The sequence below is a fragment of the Pseudorasbora parva genome, chromosome 6, assembly GCF_024679245.1.
Source record: "Pseudorasbora parva isolate DD20220531a chromosome 6, ASM2467924v1, whole genome shotgun sequence".
In the NCBI taxonomy this organism is placed as follows: Eukaryota; Metazoa; Chordata; class Actinopteri; order Cypriniformes; family Gobionidae; genus Pseudorasbora; species Pseudorasbora parva.
Window position 1 is genome coordinate 19,707,974 of NC_090177.1, and position 22,338 is coordinate 19,730,311.

Here is a 22,338-nt window from a genome sequence, read left to right on the forward strand (position 1 = left end):
GTTGCATATAAATTGAAAACACGTTCTTTTATGACAAAAAAAGTCTAATTCAATAAAGTCTAAACACACCTATTTGTGACGCATCTTATTGCACACTTATTTTGTTCTGTGGTCTCACTGGATGTTTTAAACCAATCACTGAGCTTAAGGCAAGTCTATAATTGGAGCATTGAGGTCAAAACACAAAGGAGGACACGTGAACTTGGAAATGAATCCACTCATTGTGCCATCTTTACGTAACTGATTAGATCTTTGCCAAAAACATGTAACCCAAAATAACAGTCTTAGCGTAATATTTTAAGAGCATATATTTTGAGACATTTACTTTTTTTAAAACATATGATCATGTCTTGCAGTTCCTTTGAATCGCTGAAGCCTAGTTGTTCTTCAATGTGTTCAAGGTGAAAATATATCAGTGACATGAGAGCCTAATGAACCTAATTTGGGGTATATGCTCTATTTAATTTAATGTGAATAAAGCTGTGAGGGATATATATGTTTAACAGTTTTCAAACCATGCAGAAAATCCAATATGCTAAAAATCTGATTTTTTGAAGGTATATTAGTGGGAGTACATAAGCTTATGTAATGTCTGAGCTGTAAAAACACGTCTGAGCTGTAAAAACCAAACTCTGGTCAGGCCAATCACATTGTGGATAGAGTCTTTCGGAGGGACTTAACATAATGATGGCCGAGTTGTGCTTGCCTGCTAGTAAACACAAGCTAGAGAACGGTCTTTCGAAGAAGAACTTCTGTTGGTGCAGAAAAAAAAAACTCACTGGAATGGATTATTACAATGTAAAATGTAATCTGATATATCCTACAGACACACTTTTACAATTGCAAAATATATAAATAACTGGCTCAATTTTTTTTTTTTACTTTTATTAAGTTGTTGATTTGGATTTATATTTAGACATCCTCAAAGACCAGTTTACTCTTGACTTTTTGTTTATTTTTTACTAAATTTTATTTTGCATTTATTTTACTACAGTCAAACCTGGACATTTAGATATTTAGTCACCCCTTTGTTGCAGTGTTTTTTTTTTCTCCACAGTGGCTGATTTGTTGTATACGTACCACCAAAAGATTCTCTTAGTTTTCATATTTCTTATTCATTACCTATTATCAGTTTTTTTTGACTGCAGAGGGGCCAAGTGTGACTTTATTTCCCAACTCTTTAACATATCCTTATCATGTCCATGATTGTGTGCGTGTGTGTTTGTGTGTGTCTGTTCACATAGCTAATGCGTCAAAAGTCACCAACTGTCATCCCATTCCAATGAAGCAAATATATATATATATATATTTGCTTCATTGGAATGGGATGACAGTTGGTGACTTTTGAAATATATTTTTATATATATATATGTATATATATATATATATATAATTTCAAAACTTTTTTTTTCTGTCAGAGGATTAATAGAGAATCAGTTGTTTAAAATATATTCTCTGATCGAAATAATTGCTCATCAATCATGGGGAAACGTGTGTGGTGCTAGTGTCTGTTGCCGTTAATAGAAGTCTGGGAAAAGACAGGCCTCAGAAATTAAAAATATCATAGGGACAAGAAATAAATGCATGAATAGAATACTCTTCAAATAACAGCCGTACTTCTCCTCTCCTCAGATCTGAGGAGTGCCAGCTGCTGTGTCTAAAAACACCAGCCAAGAAAGCAGATTGAAAAAGTCTCCAAAGGAAAAAAACTGCATGAACATTTCCTCTTGTCTTATACAACTAAGTTAATATTATTCTTGGAACGTATTTCTTGATTATGTTGTAATGAATGAAAGATGGGATAGTTGTTTCCATCATATCAGCAAGAGCTGTCATCTACCACTAACTGAGATTCTTCTCTGTCTCATTGGAACTTATGGAAGGCTTCAAGCTTTAGTGGGAGATGTCACCGTAACCTCAGGCCGCCCTTGCCTTCAGCAGTGTCCCATCAAATAAACCAACTGTCCATCTGTGAGCAATCTCCTAAAAAAGCAATTCATCGCCCCAGGATGACCAGTTTTGCTCCTTTTTTATAAAAAATTTGAAACTTTTATATGTTTATATGTTATCATAGTTTATGGTCTAGTCCTTATGTATATATGCTTTAAAGAAACTTAGACATGCATATTCTGTTCTGGAACTCACGTTTGATATGCTGCAATTTTGTCATTTGTCTAAATGTACTAGTTTGTACAAGTCTTTAACATTGATAATAATTAGAAATGTTTCTTCAGCATCAAATCAGCATATTAGAATGATTTCTAAAGGTTCATGTGACACTAAAGACGAGTAATGATGCTGAATATTCAGTTAGAACTTACATTTTAGCATATATTAATATAGAGCCGTTATGTGAAATGGCAATAATAATTCACAATATTACTGTTTTTGATCAAATAAATGCAGCCTTGGTCAGAAAAAGATTCAAAGGTCAAAAACAAAACAAAATTGAAAGGAAGTGTAAATTATTTGATTAGTAGCCTACTGTTACAGTCAAATATTACAAAATGTATCAAAATAAAGGGCAAAAAAGGAAAATAAATGTCAGTTCTCTATCTGTGGCTTCTAACAGGCCTACACCACCCCCAAAAAACAAAAAAACAATGCATGACCATATTGACAACTTTAATGACAAACAAACATTATATTTTAAATGAATCAACCTATTTTTAAATACAGTAGGCTACGTTGTTAATTTTTTGGAGATCAATTTTGAGATGTGACTTGTTCAGAAGGCGCATCCTCTATGAAGTTCTATTCATAAGCAACCAGCTATGAGGGGGGAAAAACAGACGTGGAAAAAATGAAAGGTCTTGCAGCAACAGGAAAACGGCTATGAGAGCGCATTCCTATGAACCCCGGCTTAGACAATAAGGGGTGGGACAAAACTGTATATTTTAAAATCTGTAATCTAAGTCCTTAATCAGGAACATTGCTCAAAGTTTGCTTTTGACTTATCGAGATGGAGTCGTCAGGAGTCGATCTGGAAATGTTTATTTCCAAGCGGAAGAAGACCGTTCTTTCTCCGAGAAGCAGTTTCTTGTTTTCAGTTTATCAGCTCGAGATTTGACTGGAGATATATGGCACGGCTCTACTGGTCTGCGTTACGGCGAGCTATGCAATATTTCGCTTAATGAAATTGGACCGATCGGATTGTGAGTGAATAAAAACCGAAGTCTGAAGAGCTTAACTTTTAGAGTTGACTCGGAGAATGTCAGGATGTGGCAAAAGTTAAGGATCCAGCACATCTGGATATGACTTGCACCGCTGATTTCGCTCTATTCGCCGTTACGAGACAATAGTTATAGGCTATGTTTTAAAGAAATGAGGGACGTGTTTCATAAACAGATAAAGTTTGATAAGCTTGATTCGTGAGTCAGCGCAAGACGAAAAGCAGGTAAATCACCTAATGTTTTTTAATCTCTTTCTCTCTCTCTCTCTCTCACTGAAATTGATCCTAAAATAAATGTGGCGTAATACATTAATATAGGCTAGGTGTAGCAATTTCATGATTATGAATACTGTTTAGAGAGTAATGTTGATAACGTTTTGAAGGAAAGGGTCGTGACTCGTGATAATGCTTGGTCATAGCTTTTCCATTGTGAAGGAGCTGAACTAGGATTTTTTGGGGGACTTTTTTGTCTTATCTCAATAGGAAATGTCTTTTATGGAATGTGGCATTGACAGGTGATTTTATATATAGGCTATATGTGAAATATATATCATTTTCATAAACTCTGTTCTTGTCATTATATATATATATATATATATATATATATATATATATATATATATATATATATATATAATGACAAGAACAGAGTTTTTGAACATGAGACTGATCATTTGAGATAACTGATGGAAAGGTATTTAATGGATTACAATCAACCAATCAGCTGTCAGCTGTGAAATTTAAGTACACAATTAGATAATTTAGGTCAGCCAGTTACCAATCAATGCTTAATTTTGTTCATTCTGTGGTGTAAAATGTGCATTAGGTACAAAAAACACTGGGCCAAAAAACATGGACATTTCAGTGTCTGAATAATTTTGGTCCCAAATCAATTTTACTGTTAGTCCACTGTATGAGATTTTAAATAAATGCAATATTTGAGGCCATGAATGATGCTTTCATACTACATTATGTCAACAAACATTTGGCCTCATAATAAATCAGACTGTCTAACATTAAAACTGACCAAAAAATATACTGTGTAGGCATCTTTGCACAGTCATTTTTTAACAAGAATCCATGTTGCGGTCAACAACACGAACAGAGCCATAAATGAAACCCACATCTAGTTTGCATGAACCATGAGGTCAGTTCATTTATCTCTGTAACTGTGAAATGCTGGCACTTTACACATACATTGAGGCGTACCGGTTCTTTTTAACTGCAGTCAAAACAGGCAAGTTCCTACAGCTGTAAGATGGAGCCAGAGATATGCTGATTTTCCCTTTACAAATTCTTAATATATGTCTTCATGATAACAATATGGACTATTACTGGCAATTGACATGACATGTGTTTGGGAAGTTGGCATGTCCTTAAGATTAACATGCTATAATTGGTCTAAAACTATTTTAAACAGAATTTAGATTTTTTTTTTTTTTTAATAGAAATTATATTTTCTATAAAATGTGAAGGCAAAAGGTGAGTTTTGAGTTACAGGGAAGTTGTAAGTCATTTTAGTAAGAAATAACTGTAACATAAATTAATGTAAATATAAAGGTTAAAACAAAGCTGTGAGCAGCAACGGGGTTAATTCTTTTTTAAACTATCCATCCTGAGAAAAGTGGAAGGAGAATAAGAAAGTTCACTGTTAGTTCCCATGGGTCTTTTGACTGCTCTCAGAGAGAATGCTGACAAGCAGGTCATCGAAACAGGAATCGCATTTCATCATGTTCACTTAAGGCTTTGATTCAAGACGGCCACTATCTGATTTGAGAAACATCCTGGCAGCTTGAAAATAACGATCAAAATTCCCAGAGAAAAGAGCATTTCCAAAGGGGTGGGGTTGTTTTCTGTCTTAAATGTGGCCCAGGGGGCCCAGCAATTACCCATTTTCTGTGCACTGGGTGTACGTGACAAAGCTGTTTACATTGACCCACCTGTGCTTACATTGTTGGGATTAAATGGAGAATTTAAAAGATTCCACAGACAAAGTGACTCCTGTTGGAATCTCGCTGCATGTGTTTCTACATCAGGCAATAGCCATCCATGTTTGTGTGTGGGTTTGCATCTCTATAATGCAGATCAGATATATTTTAAACATAACGCAGATAACAAAAACTATCACGGATTATATACAATCTAATCCCGAATAAATTTTTCAAAACTAAAAAAAAAAAGAGGCAATCAGTTGCCTTCAATTTTTTAAGTTAAGAAATGTAAAGTTTAAGTAAGCAGAAATTTCAGATTTTTATTTTGCATTTGAATTGCTCTGAATTTATTTGAGTAAACTAATTCATACATTCAATTAAAAATTATAATGTAATCTTAAATTATTAGTGGAAACTTGACTAGATTTAAGTGGCTAATTCAATAAATTCCACCTTGCTAATTGGTTACACAATGCTTTGGTAGCATTAGCATAGCATGAATGAGAACATTTATCATAAATCTGTTCTCAAAAGTTCATGCTCCATTTATCACCAAGATGGTAACTGTACAAAAAAAAACATTAAAAAAACAAACAAACAGAAACTCTTCTTAACTAGCGTAACAAATCATTAAACACTTAAATCTCCCACTTAATGTTAATCTTGCACAAAAAAATATATATAACACTTAATTTGGCGGTAACTGGGACTGCAGTTTGAAACAAGACACTTGAGGATAGCAAAAACGGCTCTCATGACACGTCATGTTCAGGCTGTGCAGGGGACGTCTGGACTTTTCATATGTCAACAGTCATGGTTGAGGTTTATTATAATTGGATACCACAACAAGTTATTTCAAAATCGTTTGTTTGTTCGGCTCATTTAAAGCACTGAGCTTCGCTCAGTGTCTTAAACTGAAAAAAGGGGCAACTGTATTCCTGCATGCAGTAAATAGTGATTTATCCACTTATTGACTAGCTGTTTAAAAATTTTTGGATTAAATTGAAAGTTTCTTAGAGAGACCGCATTGTCTAGATGACGCAAGATGCTAGTACAGTAACAATAGGAAACTCCCAAGTACCATACAAAACTAAATAGTGTCTAATGACAAAGGTTAATATTATTTTGTATTACAAAATAAACGTAGATACGTTGCTTACAGATCGTTCACTCGATCCTTCTAGCAAACGTCACCTTTTCCACCATACGTTAAAACGACAGTCATTTGACAAGGGCAAGGCTATTCATTTTGTAAAAATATATATAAAAATTATATATTTATATTTTTGAGAACTGAAGTAGGCCTATGATGTTTTTGCATGCTTTCAGAGTACATCACAGTCACTGCGTAGCCTACATTGTGACTAACGTTATATAAACATGGAATGACACTTTAAGCAGAACATCTCATGCTTAACTGCTGAGAGTGCTTGCCAGATTGGACATGTTTAGGTAAAACGCCGGATAGTATGTGTTCTTTTCACAGAAAAGCTCTATTTGGAGGATTTAAATTACTGAATCTGGCAATCGCAAGCACGCGAGCTCTTTCTCGCGCGCAGATGATCTGATAAAACCAATAAACAATTGGGCTGCATTTTATCAATCTCCATTTGAGATGTTCTGCTTAAAGTGTCATTCAGTCTGTGTTCTGTCAGGACGGTCAGGACTCACGAGCGGCTTCGCTGAACAACTGAACTGCTGTGAGCTGCTGAAATAAGTCAATCAGAGCAGAGCTCAACATTAATATTCACGACCCTTCCAAATAAGTTAAAAACAGAGCATTAGATCCTAGGGACAATTTATAGGGTTGTAAATGGACCCGTAAAACTGTATCTGGACAATTTTTGCCCTTAAATAAGCCACATAACCTCTATCAGAGAACAATTAAACATATTGTTTCAAATAGTTCTAGGGCACCTATAAAAGAAACAAGTTAACGGTACTAAAACTCACAACAATGAGGTTTTAAGAAATCAAAAGAAAAAGATTGTTCTAAATACTCCAAGTAATCATTTTGAGCGTTAGGGTTTACAGTGTCGATTAAACATCCAGGATAGTCAAATGCATTAGGGAACTTCTCATACAGTCAAATCGGCCCAGGCAAATGTATGCGTATGAAGGAAAAACTCTACGCATCTACAAAAAGGCTCTAATTACCGATGTTTCAAAACATCATGCTCACTCTGTTTTTCCATGACACCACATAAGTATATAGTATGCCTACTTTAATTACAGTGTTGAGGCAACATGAAAATAGTCAGTTGTTTTCAGCATGGTTCTGTTATACAGTGACCTAAAATGAATTTGGACAGTTTAGGACGCTTCAAAATTGTATTGAAAGCAGTCTGGAAAACAGGCCAACATTATGCAAAAATCATGCACATGAATTTAGGCTCTCCATCATCTTCATATAAGAAGTTTTCACCCAGCCATTTTGCTTGCGTGACCAGTCGACTTCCAGACCTTGAGGAACAAGCAATCCGGAGTATCTGGACGGCTAGCCGGGTGCGGCCTCTGAATGGCAGGAAGTATATCCATCAATATTTACTCTGCGCATGCAGCAGCCAGAGTGTCTGCAAGGACCAGCGGCACAGAGGAGAGCGAGGCCTCTACTGAAGTCCTCTCCCACCCACTCTCACTATAATTGCAACACAGACAGACTGACTGGACCCTCTCCATCTGTCGTTCTTTAACTCATGACTTCCTTTGGTGTGGACAGGGTTTATTGAGCTTTTTCCAGTGCATGTCATTGTATGATCAGTGCCATTTATATGATTCCAGCGCGGAGCTCTGCCATTTAAATGCCAGATCAGTTGAAGATAATGCAAGGGAGCATGGGATATGTAGATTTAAATGAAAGGAGTTTTTTTTATCTGTGTCAAAGTGCTCCCTCCCAAAGCTTGTTCTCATCCTGTATCCTGTATTCCCTCTTTCTTAGACATGAAGGTTTCTGAGATGCTAGCAGCACTGTTTGTTTTGGTGTATTCAGGGAGCTACACAACTCTTGCAGGTGAGGTTACATAATTGCGGTCATAAAAGTGTCTGTGTGTGCATATGTCTGAGTGTTGTAAAACCAACAGGGTGATGTAGATTGTTTCTTTACTGTATAGGAAATAAGCCAGAGGAAGTATTCCTGCTCTGTTGTAAAATCTTTTTGCACATTTGCAAACGAACACATTTCTTTTTTCAGATAATGTATTGACAGCCACTCCCCCCAAAGAAGGGTGATTTAGCCATCATATCAACTGAAATACTGTAATATTATTAGTCACATTTCATTTTTACTTACGTTTTCTTGTCCATAGATGATATACAATGCACATGTGAAAGCAAGTGTGATGGCAACTCCTGTCGGGACAAAACTTGCTTCTACAGTTGGAACCATGGGCAGGAGTCCAGGGGCTGTTTTCCCGACAAGAGCCAGTGCCATGTAATTGATATACCGGACGTGTATATCCAGTGCTGTGACACACACTTCTGCAATGCAAACATCAGTATGCCTAAAACAAAAGGTCAGTAATTTGTTGTTGTTGTTGTTTTACTTTTTAGCTCAGAAAACAGTTATAGTTCGTAATACAGAGATTCATTACTAAAATCAAAGAGTTGTTTACCTCAATAGAAGTTTACTCTCTGCTGCCCCCTAGTGTTGTATTGGTGTTTCATAGGTTGTAACTTTCAGAGGTTTTTTTTCTTTTTCACATTTATTTTAGTCTTTTACTTTTACAGAACAAACAGAACAGTGACAATAAAAAAGGAAAAAATAAAATAAATAAATATAAAATAAATAAATAAAATAAAATAAATAAACCTATAACAAAACAACAAAACCATTGAGGGACAAATGCATACAGAGACAAGTTATCCTATGACTGGTCAGGTAATGCTTAAACAGGATACAAATTTGTTCATGTTGTAGAGTCATAAGAATGGCAATGGTAATAATGATTGTGTACACTACAAAAAGAGAATGAAAGTGCATTATCCTGACTATTGTCAGCTGTCTAGTAAAACTAAAACTTTAAAGATTAACTTTCATAGGTTTTTAAACTTGTGTTTAAAGGGATACTCCACCGCTTTTCCATATTAAACTATATTATTCCCTAAGCTAAGATCAGTGGATACATACCTCTCTCGTCTGAGAGCGTGCACTTAATCGCTCTGACATGCGGTGACAAAAATCCTTCCTCAAATCTCCCCCTCACCCTCTCATTTCCGTCAATAGGGGGAGAGAATTTTTCAGGCATGACGTTTTACTAGTCGAAGTACTCTTAAATATGCTATTCCGCCATACATTATAGTTATCCTTTTTAACCCACTTAGAAAAGCACCACATTTTATTTTGTGTCACCATAATAGGTCATTCAACTATTCGTGTAACTGTATTTAAATAGGGAAACGTGGAGGTGTTTGGTCGCTTCTAACTTGATCTGTGTTTGGTACCATAGTGAATGAACTGGGCTTAGTGGGCTAAACTAAATGCTATCAGATCGTCACTGTGCGTCAGAGCAATTAAATGCACACAGACGAGAGAGGTATGTATCAACTCGTTTTATTTAAGGGAATAACATAGTTTAAAATGAAAAAGCGGTGGAGTATCCCTTTAAGCTTATGTTGTTGTAGCTCAAATAGAAACTGAAAAAATTCCCAAATTGCAAAAATATATATTTTTAGATATACATTTTTAATGCCTTTCAAAATATACAAAAACAGACGGAAAAATATATACAGGTCCTTCTCAAATTTTTTTTGCATATGATAAAAAGTTCATTATTTTCCATAATGTAATGATAAAAATTAAACTTTCATGTATTTTACATTCATTGCACTGAAATATTTCAGGTCTTTTATCGTTTTAATACTGATGATTTTGGCATACAGCTCATGAAAACCCAAAATTCCTATCTCAAAAAATGAGCATATCATGAAAAGGTTCTCTAAACGAGCTGTTAACCTAATCATCTGAATCAACTAATTACCTCTAAACACCTGCAAAAGATTCCTGAGGCTTTTAAAAACTCCCAGGCTGGTTCATTACTCAAAACCGCAATCATGGGTAAGACTGCCGACATGACTGCTGTCCAGAAGGCCATCATTGACACCCTCAAGAGAGAGGGTAAGACACAGAAAGAAATTTCTGAACGAATAGGCTGTTCCCAGAGTGCTGTATCAAGGCACCTCAGTGGGAAGTCTGTGGGAAGGAAAAAGTCTAGCTAAAAACGCTGCACAACGAGAAGAGGTGACCGGACCCTGAGGAAGATTGTGGAGAAGGACCGATTCCAGACCTTAGGGGACTTGCGGAAACAGTGGACTGAGTCTGGAGTAGAAACATCCAGAGCCATCGTGAACAGGCATGTGCAGGAAATGGGCTACAGGTGCCGCATTCCCCAGGTCAAGCCACTTTTGGGCTACAGAGAAGCAGCACTGGACTGTTTCTCAGTGGTCCAAAGTACTTCTTTTGGATGAAAGCAAATTTTGCATGTCATTCGGAAATCAAGGTGCCAGAGTCTGGAGGAAGACTGGGGAGAAGGAAATGCCAAAATGCCTGAAGTCCAGTGTCAAGTACCCACAGTCAGTGATGGTCTGGGGTGCCATGTCAGCTGCTGGTGTTGGTCCACTGCGTTTTATCAAGGGCAGGGTCAATGCAGCTAGCTATCAGGAGATTTTGGAGCACTTCATGCTTCCATCTGCTGAAAAGCTTTATGGAGATGAAGATTTTGTTTTCCAGCATGACCTGGCACCTGCTCACAGTGCCAAAACCACTGGTAAATGGTTTACTGACCATGGTATTACTGTGCTCAATTGGCCTGCCAACTCTCTTGACCTGAACCCCATAGAGAATCTGTGGGATATTGTTAAGAGAAAGTTGAGAGACGCGAGACCCAACACTCTGGATGAGCTTAAGGCCGCTATCGAAGCATCCTGGGCCTCCATAACACCTCAGCAGTGCCACAGGCTGATCGCCTCCATGCCACGCCGCATTGAAGCAGTCATTTCTGCAAAGGATTCCCGATCAAGTATTGAGTGCATAACTGAACATAATTATTTGTAGGTTGACTTTTTTGTATTAAAAACACTTTTCTTTTATTGGTCGGATGAAATGGAATTGAGACAGGAATTTTGGGTTTTCATGAGCTGTATGCCAGAATCATCAGTATTAAAACATTAAAAGACCTGAAATATTTCAGTTGGTGTGCAATGAATCTAATTATATGAAAGTTAAATTTGTATCATTACATTATGGAAAATAAAGAACTTTATCACAATATGCTAATTTTTTTTAGAAGGACCTGTATATATAATTGAAAGAAATATATTTTTAATGATTTTTTTGTTTTATTATTTTCCTCATATATATTTTGGCCATTTAAAAAAAAATCTAATCATATTTATAATCTCCAAAATATACTTTTTCCATTGACCTAAAATGTATTTTGAGGTTAGAAATACATTTTCTTGTCTTTTGAAGCACATTTTGTAATATATTTTGCCATTTATGAAATTAAATGCAAAATTTAAATACAAAACATTGCCTTTTCAGCTGTTAAAATAAACAAATCATTAGTTACTCACTGTTGTCTCTGTTTCCAGAGGAAAAGCCCAGCAGAATGATTTTATTGGTGGGACTGCCATTGTTGCTGTTGTTGGTGATGTCCATGGCAGCCTGTGGGCTCGTGTTGTGGCTGCGTTCAAGGCGACAGGACCGCCAGCTGGTGGAACACAACACCTCTATGCTCAAAGTCCCCAGTGGAGGGGACCCCACATACGGGGTAAAACGCAACTGCTGGGTGACATTCACAGCTTTTTGGCTTATCTCATTATCCCCAATTTATTATGAGTCAATGAAATAGAACTGAAAACTTCAGTCTTTTGAGCAACTTCTGAGCAAAATGCTCCTCTTGGTTGTGAGTCAAATTCCCATAGTTTGACAGTAAGTAAGCGTAATTCTCCTTTTTAGGATATCTTTGATGAGTTTTGTACGTCGGGCAGCGGAACTGGCCTGCCTTATCTGGTGCAAAGGACCATGGCCCGTCAGATCTCTCTGGTTCAGTGTGTTGGTGAGTGAAACTTACATATCTCATAACACAATGCTGCATCGGCGGAGGGTGAAACAACTGTAGGATAAAGCTATGAAGTCTAGGAGGTGGAGATGTGTTCTGCTCCATAGCTTTTTTCTTTCGAAAAGATTTTTATTTTATTTTAATTTTATACATTTATATACATAATGTAGCCTACTATTACACACATTGTACAACATTGTGTTCAAAAAATGTAGCCTATTTTAAACTTGTTTTTAAATGTTACCATAATTAAATAATAAACATAATTTAATCCATATATTGCATTCATTTAAATTATATTTAAATAAATAAATAAAATAGCAATGAAATAATAATGACAATGACGATAATAATAATTATTTGTTATTATTATTATTAAATAGAATTATATACATGTAATATGTATATATTTTCTTGTAAAGAGGTTTCTACTGTACAATATTGACTTTAGTTTAATGGTGGTCACGTTGATTTAAATGCACTCTTAATTTGTTTTTAATATTACCATAATTCAACCAATATATTTGAACCATTACACTTATTTTAAAATGTAACATTTGAATTATAATGCACCAGTTCAACATTTTCTAGATATCCTAATCATTTGTTAATAACATGTATTCATTACTTCTCATTGTTTCTACTGTTTCTGAATACATTGTTATGTAACTGCATGATTTGTATATGTACATATCTGAAATCCATAACTTGGATACAATCACCTCTGATAACAGAGGTAAATTATAATGTAGACACATGCATTTTTTTTCTTCAGTAAAGCTGCTTTGAAACGATATGCATTGTGAAAATCGCTATACAATAAATGTTAATTGAATTATTATTATTATTATTATTATTATTATTATACAAAATATAATTGAAATCTGTGTAAAAAGTGTACACATTTAAAATAGTATATCTAATAATTAATAATAAATAAATAAATAATTAAAATTTAAACTAGTGTAATTTTTGGATTAAAAAAATATATATATTTCAGTTTGTATATGTATATATTTCAATATATATTTAATAATTCAATTTGTTTTAACATTTGAAAATGCACTGAGCATAGCTAGCACCATTTCAGTCGCTCATTTCCCTCTGAATGTTTCTGGCAGGTAAAGGGCGTTATGGAGAGGTATGGAGAGGCACCTGGATGGGAGAGAGTGTGGCTGTCAAGATTTTCTCCTCTCGTGATGAACAGTCCTGGTTTAGAGAGACTGAAATCTACAACACGGTCCAACTAAGGCATGAAAACATCTTGGGTAGGTTATACCCACGCTGCATTTTTCATTGCTTGTGTGGGAAGGGATCGTTCTGAGTACTGCTGCTGCCAAAATGTGTTCTGACTTACCCAAACATCGCTTATCAAATGAAGAAATAACACAACTGTTGATTTAAAATGTAATATTTCTCTCTTCCACATGTTCTCTGTCCATCAGGCTTCATAGCATCAGACATGACGTCTAAAAACTCCAGCACTCAGCTGTGGCTGATCACGCACTTCCACGAGTTGGGCTCCCTCTATGACTTCCTGCAGGAGAGCACACTAGATCCGGAGGGCTGTCTGCGCATGTGCATGTCCATCGCCAGCGGCCTTGTGCACCTCCACACGGAGATCCTCAGTACGCAGGGCAAACCAGCCATCGCACATCGAGACCTGAAGAGCCGCAACATTCTGGTGAAGAGAAATGGCCAGTGTTGCATTGCAGACCTGGGTGAGAAAGTAGAACAGAAATAAATTGCTGAGTCTAAGTAGGAAACTTTGGCACGTATATCATTCCATGACATTTGTTCTATTTTACTTTGGTTATATCTTAAAAATATAATTTTCTCAAACATCTCTCAGGTTTGGCTGTCATTCACTCTCAGTCTAATGACTATCTGGATGTGGGCAACAACCCGAGAGTGGGCACCAAGCGATATATGGCACCAGAGGTTTTGGACGAGAGTATTCGCGTTGATGTGTTTGAGTCCTATAAACAAACTGACATCTGGGCCTTGGGTCTCGTCATGTGGGAGATAACTCGCCGGACTACTGTAAATGGTAAGATGGATAGTTATTAAACTTTATTTCATGGCACTATGCTATTCTGTGCTCTTGTGACTTTGAATGTCTTTGAATTATATTTCAAATTGTCACAAAGTACCAAAAACTTTGACATGCTGAGACTTTATCAAAGAAATATGTTCAAGAGTTAATTAGTTAACGTTTCATTGCACATTCCAGCTTTCAGTGAAACGTTCTGTGACTAATTTTAGGAACTAATTTTCGGTTTTCTGTTACTAAGCAATGATTTTCACCATGCTGATATATGCGATAGACATTTTTATATTTATTATAGTAATAATAGATATATTACGTTTTTTCGACTTACTTCCCTCACGCCTTCAGTTTTCTCAGTGTCTGCGTCTGTCTCTATCCACCCACGATTAGTGGCCAAATAATTAGAAACAATCTTATCTGCTGTCAACACTCCTGCTCATGTAGTCCAGATGCGCCTGTTCTCTCTAGCTCACACACACACACACACTTGCATTTTAAGAAGCACAGACAACCCTTTATATATAATTAATATATAGTATTTATTACATTATGGGGCTCAGAATAGCTGTAGCATGTAGAAGAGGATAAACACACTCTATATACACTTCTTCAGTTCAAAAGTGGGTTTGATAAGATTATTAAATCTTAAATAATCAGACTTTTTTTTTGGGGGGGGGGGGTAAAAGGGTTTCACATGTGGAAATCAGGCAGCCAATCATAGAGTAGTTTTGCGTTCTCATGTGGACATTTTTTTTTTTTTAAACGTGCTTGTTTGGATGCGATTGTTTTTTAAAACGGAGGAGGAAAAACTCGGGTAATAAAAATACCCGTGTACTTGTGAACTAGGCCTCAGTCACAGTAATCCAGTAGTGGTGGCTTTGGGAATGGCCTCACAGGGCAGCAAAGCATTCTGGGAATTGTAGTCTTTCATCCCCATGAGACAAAATACATTTTCTGTATTTTCTCAGTCTAGAAAGCACCAAATTCAAAAATAATTTCACATTTCTACTACATTAATGGCAGTTTAAATACAGATTCATCTTTCCAGCGCTGAAGTACCCCTTTAAGGTTCACGATTATAAAACATTTTTACAATTCAATTAAATCATGAAGTATAAATATTTATATTGTCCTCATAGTCAGAAGTGCAGCTTTAACTGTAATAAGGTCCAAGGACTGTGATTGTGCTAATGCTGAATACTTCAGAAATAAATACTTCTGAAACATAGAAACGAATAGCACTTTCCCCAGTCCACGGGTCCCCAGTCCACGGAACAGTTCGTTCCTACCCATGTTCCAGCACATCCCATAGATACTAAATTGGATTGAGATCTGGGAAATTTGTATACCAGAGCAACACCTTGAACTCTTCATCATGTTTCTCAAACAATTCCTGAACAATGTGTGCAGTGTGTTATCCACTGTTAGTCACAAGAGGCCACTTCCACCAGGGAACACCATTGTCATGAAGGGGTGTACCTGGTCTGCAACAATGTTTAGGTAGGTGGCACCACACGTGTCAAATTTATGTCCACATGAATAACAGACTTCCGTTGCCCAGAGCATCACACTTCTTCCACCGGCTTGACTGCTCCAAAGTCCACTTCCGATGCTTGCGTGGCCATTGTAGGTGCGTTTGACGGTGGACAGGGGTTATCATAGGCACTCTGTTTGGTCAGCAGCTATACACAGCCCCATACACAGCAGAATACGACGCACTGTATTGTGACACATTCCTCCCATAACCAACAATAAAATTTTGTGCAACTTGTGCCACAGTAGATCTTTTGTTGGCTCTGACTAGACGGGATAGCTGCTGTTGCCCTCATGCATCAATGTCCTCCTCGGACCACTGTTGGTAACTTTTCAGCACTGCTAACCAGGAGTGACAATTACTCAGCTCTTCGTTCCTACCCATTTCTCCTGCATCCAACACATTGATTATGAGAACTGATTGTTTGCTTACCATCTACTCTACCTAGACCTTAATATGTGGCCTTGTTAGGAGATAATCAACAATGGTCACATCACCTGTGATTGGTAATAACGTTTTGGCTCATAAGTATACAACTAGAAAAATGCTAAATATAAGCTTTTTTTTATTATTTCACTGTAGCTTTTTCCCCCATAATTTCAGCTGCCATATGCTCTTGGGCTCCATGAATCATTTCCAGCAATCCTCCCACTGAAGTATTAACTCGTACTGCCAACCTCCCTCAACACCCAAACCACTGTTTTATAGATATGGTCAGAACAGACTTTCTGTCTCGGCACACATCTGCATTTTTATCAGTAAAAATTAAAATGCTGTGTAGTCGGCAATTGTTGACAAAACCTCCCATAGAAATTCCTAAATCTGTGGTTTTCTCAGGGATCGTGGAGGAGTACAGACCGCCATTCTTTGACGTGGTTCCCTCTGACCCCAGTTTCGAGGAGATGAAGAAAGTGGTGTGTGTTGACCAGCACAGGCCCAGTCTCCACAATCGGCTACATTCTCATCCGGTAAGATACTCAAACATACCAGAGATACAGACTTAATGACTCGGAAGACTTGGACTCGAGTCAGACCCAACACAAGGATTTGCTTTGACAGCTGCAATCTGGAGCAATTTGTTAGCAAAGCATTACATGCATGAGGGACAAAATATCCTATCTGTCTATGATGTCACTGAAAATATCTTGTAGGCTTTAATTTTAGGTTTGCTTTGCATGGATGGAATGGATGGAAATGTACATTTATCCTGCTTAATTCTAAAATCCACTGCAGCCGTCTGGTAACAAGCGTTGAGGAGTAACAGACTTCCAGGCTAGTTGCTATATTCACTGCTATGCTCTTAAAAATTACCCAAAAGGAGTGTTCTACAGCGATGCCAAAGAAGATCCATTTTCGTCACACAAAATTACAGCAAAGAGTTCTTAAAGGAACTGTATGTAAGAAATGTATTTCAATTAATCATAAAATGGCCCTGATTAATTTCAAATACTTATATCACTGACAACAGTAGTCCGGCCAGGATATTGTCATTTAAAAGTTGTTGTTGCAGCCCTCAACTGATGTTGACATGTTGTGTTTGCCTGAAGCGCCATCCTCTAGTCAGCTGCAAATATGGTTTGACCCCCCCCCCCCCAAAAAAAAATTCTAACAAAAGGTTTCTCAGTGGTTTACAGTGGTATCAGATGTACTTAAAAACATACTAAAAGTTTACCAAAGTTTGACTCCAAGAAAGTCCCCATTTTCGAAATGGCGGCCGTCAGGTCCTTAAAATGACCATTACTCATTTGTATTCCTCCTAGACCAGGAATACTGGTGCATGATACATGTTTTGGCCATGTAAAATTCTAATTAGTATATCTGCATGATAGATAAGTGATCACAATTACAATTATATATTAAGGCAATTGGTTACAAGAATATTTATGCGAAAAAATAAATACAATTCCCATTAAGTAATTGCATATTTCTCCTTTCTCATATCATTTTGCCTACACAGCAAATCCACACTCAAGTGTGTTAAAATAACTTTGAAGCAGTGTTAAAATAAATGAGATAATTAAATGATTGAGTGGTGATTAACAATTAGTGATGAACACCTGCTGTTAACAAGTATATTCACATATTGTGGTGATTAGTGCTTAGAGGATACAGAGGATAGTAATAGATGGAGGCAGATGATTCGTTGTTGCGACCCCTGAAGGGAACAGCCGAAAGAAGAAGAAGAAGAAAAAAGATGATGGTGATTAGTGCTTGCTGTAGTTGAGCTTTTGACTCCACCTATTTACCAATCATGAAGTCCGTAATGTTTTGGCATCCGGGTTGCCAGCTTTGTTCTAGTTACCACAGCTGCAGCTACAAACGTTCCTGCTGAATCCTGCAGCCTATCTGGCAACCTCGAGTCAGGGGGAGGGGGAGAGGGAGACAATCCTCTGCAGTAATTTAAAAGTGATTGCAGTACTGGTTTTGGCCACAATCTTAAATACACTTTCTTTAAAAGAACCATTTTCTTCTTAGGGTGAAGAACAATTTAATCATCTAAGCAGTGATATTTCTAGGCAAAGGCAAACTTTATTTATATATTTTATTATTATTATTTCATTTATTATTATTATTATTATTTCGAGGCATTATGATTACTTGCAATAATTGGAGTGAAGTCGCCATGGTGATAGTGGCACTGCCCGCTGCTGTAATGAAATAAGATCAAATCGAAGGCGTCAGGAAACGTCATCATCTTTGCTTTAATTTCATCATCATGAAAATGATTGAAAAAGGTCAAAGCATCAGGGCTGCTGGAGGGCTGCTGTCCTGCAGAGTTTAGCTCCAGCTTGTCTCAACACACCTGCTAGGAGTCTCTATTATGCCAAGTAAGACATTGGGTGCGTCTCAATCAGCTCCCTCGTTCAGTAGTCAGGGCACAGATCAGGGAGTCAGCCCATTGACTTATGTCCTGATCAGTGCCCTGACTACTGAACCACGGAGCTGATTGAGACGCACGCCTTGATTAGCTGGTTCAGCTGTGTTTAATTGGGGTTGGAGCTTAAAGGGATAGGTCACCCAAAAATGAAAATTTCATTTTTATCTACTAACCCCCAGGGCATCCAATATGTAGGTGTGTTTGTTTCTTCAGTAGTACACAAATTAAAAATGAACTCCAACCGTTGCTCGTATAATGCATGTCATGACATGCATTATAAGTTAAAAATCTTAATTTGAGTTCTACTGAAGAAACAAACACACCTACATCTTGGATACTCTGGGGGTAAGCAAAGAAACATAACATTTTCATTTTTGGTTGAACTATCCCTTTAACTCTGCAGGACAGTGGCCCTCCAGGAGCAAGACTGGACACCCCTGGGTTAGGGTGGGGTTGGATATTCTAGCTCAACCCATTAGACACATTCTTTCCTCGCTGGACGTCTGGCGAGGGGGAGCTAGACGTAAGCTCCACCCATTTGCTCTGCAGTGAGCAGCCTATCATAGCAGCGGCAGACACCATAGGGGCGGGGCGCAAGTTTTCGAGTGCTTTTGAAAAGAGGAGAAAGTACCGCTGCCATGCGTTTTTAGACACGACATGTGAACAGCCCCTAAAGATGCTTTTCCACTATAAAGATCGTTTGTGCAATAGAAAACTTCCTTGGATGTTAAAGGTTCTTCATGGAATCATGGATGCCAATAAAGAACCTTTATTTTTTTAAGTGTAGTTGCATTTGAAAATAATTCCGCCTTTGAGTCCATATATCTGCCAAACTGTTTTTATCATATTAGACTTTTATGTCTGCCACATACACACACTCCCTCCTACTATGTATCTGTTCACAGCAGAATGCCAAAATAAATGGGGGGGGGGGGGGGGTTACAAAAACTAACAGTTTTGAAGGACAAATTTGATAGTTTGACACCTATTTCAAAGCTAGCATGACATCATCACAGTTCTCACAAAATCTCATTGTTTTGTTTGGATTTGCAATTGAAGTTGAAATGCACTGAAATGTGAAATCTAGGTCACAACTCCAGGCGCAGTCACTTATATACACATATAGGTCTAATCATACAACAATTGTACATTTACACACTAAGAGGAACATGAAATGACAAAACTAATTATTATCTACGCTTTCTGTATGTTTTTCTGTCAAGATCCTGTCTACAATTGCAAAGATTAAGAAAGAGTGCTGGTTCCAAAGCCCTTCATCTCGACTCACTGCTCTGCGCGTGCGAAAGACCCTCTCCAAACTGGACCAGGACCACGACTACGACATTGACAAGCTTAAACTGGACCTCTAGAATAAACCTGCTACCGCACTTTTCCAGGAAAGTTCGATTCTAATGGACCCACATTGCTTATCCACTTCTAAACTTCAAGCTTCTAAGTCCTAAGGCTTCACTGACTGAACATGGTTTATCTTATCATGACATGTGGGAAGTTGAGGCCATAACTGTGCTGTTAAATGTTTCTTTTGAAACATATCCCCTGGACTACTCTTCTAAGACTTGCATATTTCAACACAATGAATCGTTTGTTACTGAACGTAAAACAGGGATGAAAACCCCACAAAATGACTTTCAGTGTAGTGAGAGTGAAAGGGTTTTTTACAGTCAGGATGTGGGTTATTCGGGACTTCCTAACTGCGGTGTTTCCTGAAATTTTGAACTTCCTATACATGACTCTTACGTACAAAGGTTGGCACATGCTTTTTAGACCTTGCACTTATTTTTTATACCTGTTCTTTGGTTCCACGCTGAAAGACTTTGAAAAGGGGCTTTTTAAGAACAAGAACTGCATTACAACTTGCACCAAGTAATTATTAAAAAAGGACATACTAGTATAGTGCACTTTTATAAATTGATAAATATTCGTACAAGATCAAAATCACATTACTCTTGCTGTACTATATCTTTTTTTACAATGTAAGGAAAATGTACAATATATTTGCTTTTTTTTGAGGAAATTATAATCAAAATGTGTATAGCAAGTTTTTTTTTTGCACAAAATGTCTATTTTTTTCACTCCAGATAATAGTATTTAAGTTTTAATAAAACTTCAGGATACCTAAGCAGACTTTGAACAATTTTCTACAGTAAAGGGGTCTTCAAAAGAGGGTCCGCCAAGTACCGTTTGATCTGTCTTTGAACATTAACATATAGTAGTAAATCTTTTATCCACTAGAGGGCATCACTAGATGCTTTTCCCCCTGAAAGTGTTACATTGGGTTCATTTAGCCTCGTTCTCCTTCCCATAGACTGATCTGAGCAAACTGTGCCACAACCTGATCTGGTTAATGAATACAACATCACTTCAGTAGTCCTAAAGGAGATATAAGGGATCTATTTCCTTTTTTCCTCAATCCAATTCTTGTAAACCAAGAACAATGTGTATCCCGTCTTAACCACGCAATCTTGCAATTGTTAGAATCATTGTTCGGCACAAGAGACATCTAAAAGGACCTGATACCACTCGGGAGCTACCAAGACACACCTCGGTGTTGTTGAACAACATTTCACGGGTACAATACTGAATGCATCCTTCACGATCATGTTTCAGACAGACCTATATTTACCCATCGCAAATAGATATCTCACGTATCTTATTCATAGAAATGAGACTGCCAAATGGGTGTCTTTCCAGCATAAATCCCTTCCTACGCACAGCGACACACAGATGCTCCACTGATTGATGGATATTTATAAGATGTTTATCAAATTTTTTCACCAAGCCAAAGTTTCCCTTTGGCGTGTCGTGTTTGTCTTGCTGTCAGACTGTATGGCGGAGTGAGAGGATGGGCATTGATTTCTGTCTGCCTGTTTATCTTTATCTGCACCCTCGCTATATCCATCTGTGGAGGAGCACAGAGAGGGGGCTTTGCTGGAGATAATTCCCCCAACTCTGCCTGTACGGTTAGATGGAGAGAGGGTTATTTTTAACAGAGCGGCTGAGTGGAGTATCAGTGACCCGCTCTGGTAGGCCAGACTCCTCTCAAATGGTGTCCTTCTATCAGCTGTGACATTTTTGCACAGAATGGACCCATTCCAGATGTCTTTGTTTGGAAAAATCGGATATGAACGCCCAACTGAAATATGTCGATTGAAAATTGAAAGATATGACCCCACTTTATAGACAATAGACAGTCAGGGACCAGATTACTATATAGTCTTGCGAAGGCAAAGAGGTTAATGGTAACAATAGAAGTATAAAGTCGGCAGGCCGCAACCCTAAATGCTTTGTATTTGACCTTTGCATTGAGAGCAACTTGAAAGGAATTTCAGTGTAATTAGATTAGATCTTGTACATCATTCATGTACCCATACGACTTAATGCACTAACCGAGACTCTCCTCGTGTCATGTGGCCATTAAGAGGACAAATAGTGAGTGCATCAAATGTCTCTTTATTCCTCAAAATTAAAATCACAAGTTCTCATCTGCCCTGTTATCCAGAGGAAGTAAACATCCTGAGGTCCTGGCAGAAGCAAGAGCACTCCTATAGGAATATGTTTCACTTCTTACCCTAAAGACAGTTTAGTTTTTCATACTATTAAGTCAAGGACTTTGTTATTTTTTAGGTAATCAGTATTTTTTTTATTGAGGGTCTGAGGTCTCTAAAGCTTAACCCATACTGTGTTTTTGTGGGAG

General features: G+C 37.3%; 1 protein-coding gene across 1 annotated transcript; it reads left to right on the top strand.

Annotated features, from left to right (window-relative positions):
• Nucleotides 1-2,838: 2,838 nt before the first annotated feature.
• Nucleotides 2,839-20,763, top strand: acvrl1 (activin A receptor like type 1). The gene is made up of 10 exons (XM_067446024.1): nt 2,839-3,397; nt 8,042-8,113; nt 8,409-8,615; nt 11,692-11,870; nt 12,059-12,158; nt 13,283-13,429; nt 13,607-13,882; nt 14,014-14,211; nt 16,583-16,713; nt 19,847-20,763. Exons 2-10 carry the CDS (start codon nt 8,044-8,046, stop codon nt 19,991-19,993), a joined length of 1,455 nt encoding a protein of 484 aa, XP_067302125.1. The 5' UTR covers nt 2,839-3,397; nt 8,042-8,043; the 3' UTR covers nt 19,994-20,763.
• Nucleotides 20,764-22,338: the final 1,575 nt, after the last annotated feature.

Excerpts from the sequence above, each read along its gene's own strand:
- acvrl1 (XM_067446024.1), top strand. The coding sequence starts at position 8,044 with ATGAAGGTTTCTGAGATGCTAGCAGCACTGTTTGTTTTGGTGTATTCA. Across the intron at positions 12,159-13,282 it reads CTCTCTGGTTCAGTGTGTTG|GTAAAGGGCGTTATGGAGAG; the intron begins GTGAGTGAAACT and ends TGTTTCTGGCAG. Across the intron at positions 13,883-14,013 it reads GTGTTGCATTGCAGACCTGG|GTTTGGCTGTCATTCACTCT; the intron begins GTGAGAAAGTAG and ends AACATCTCTCAG.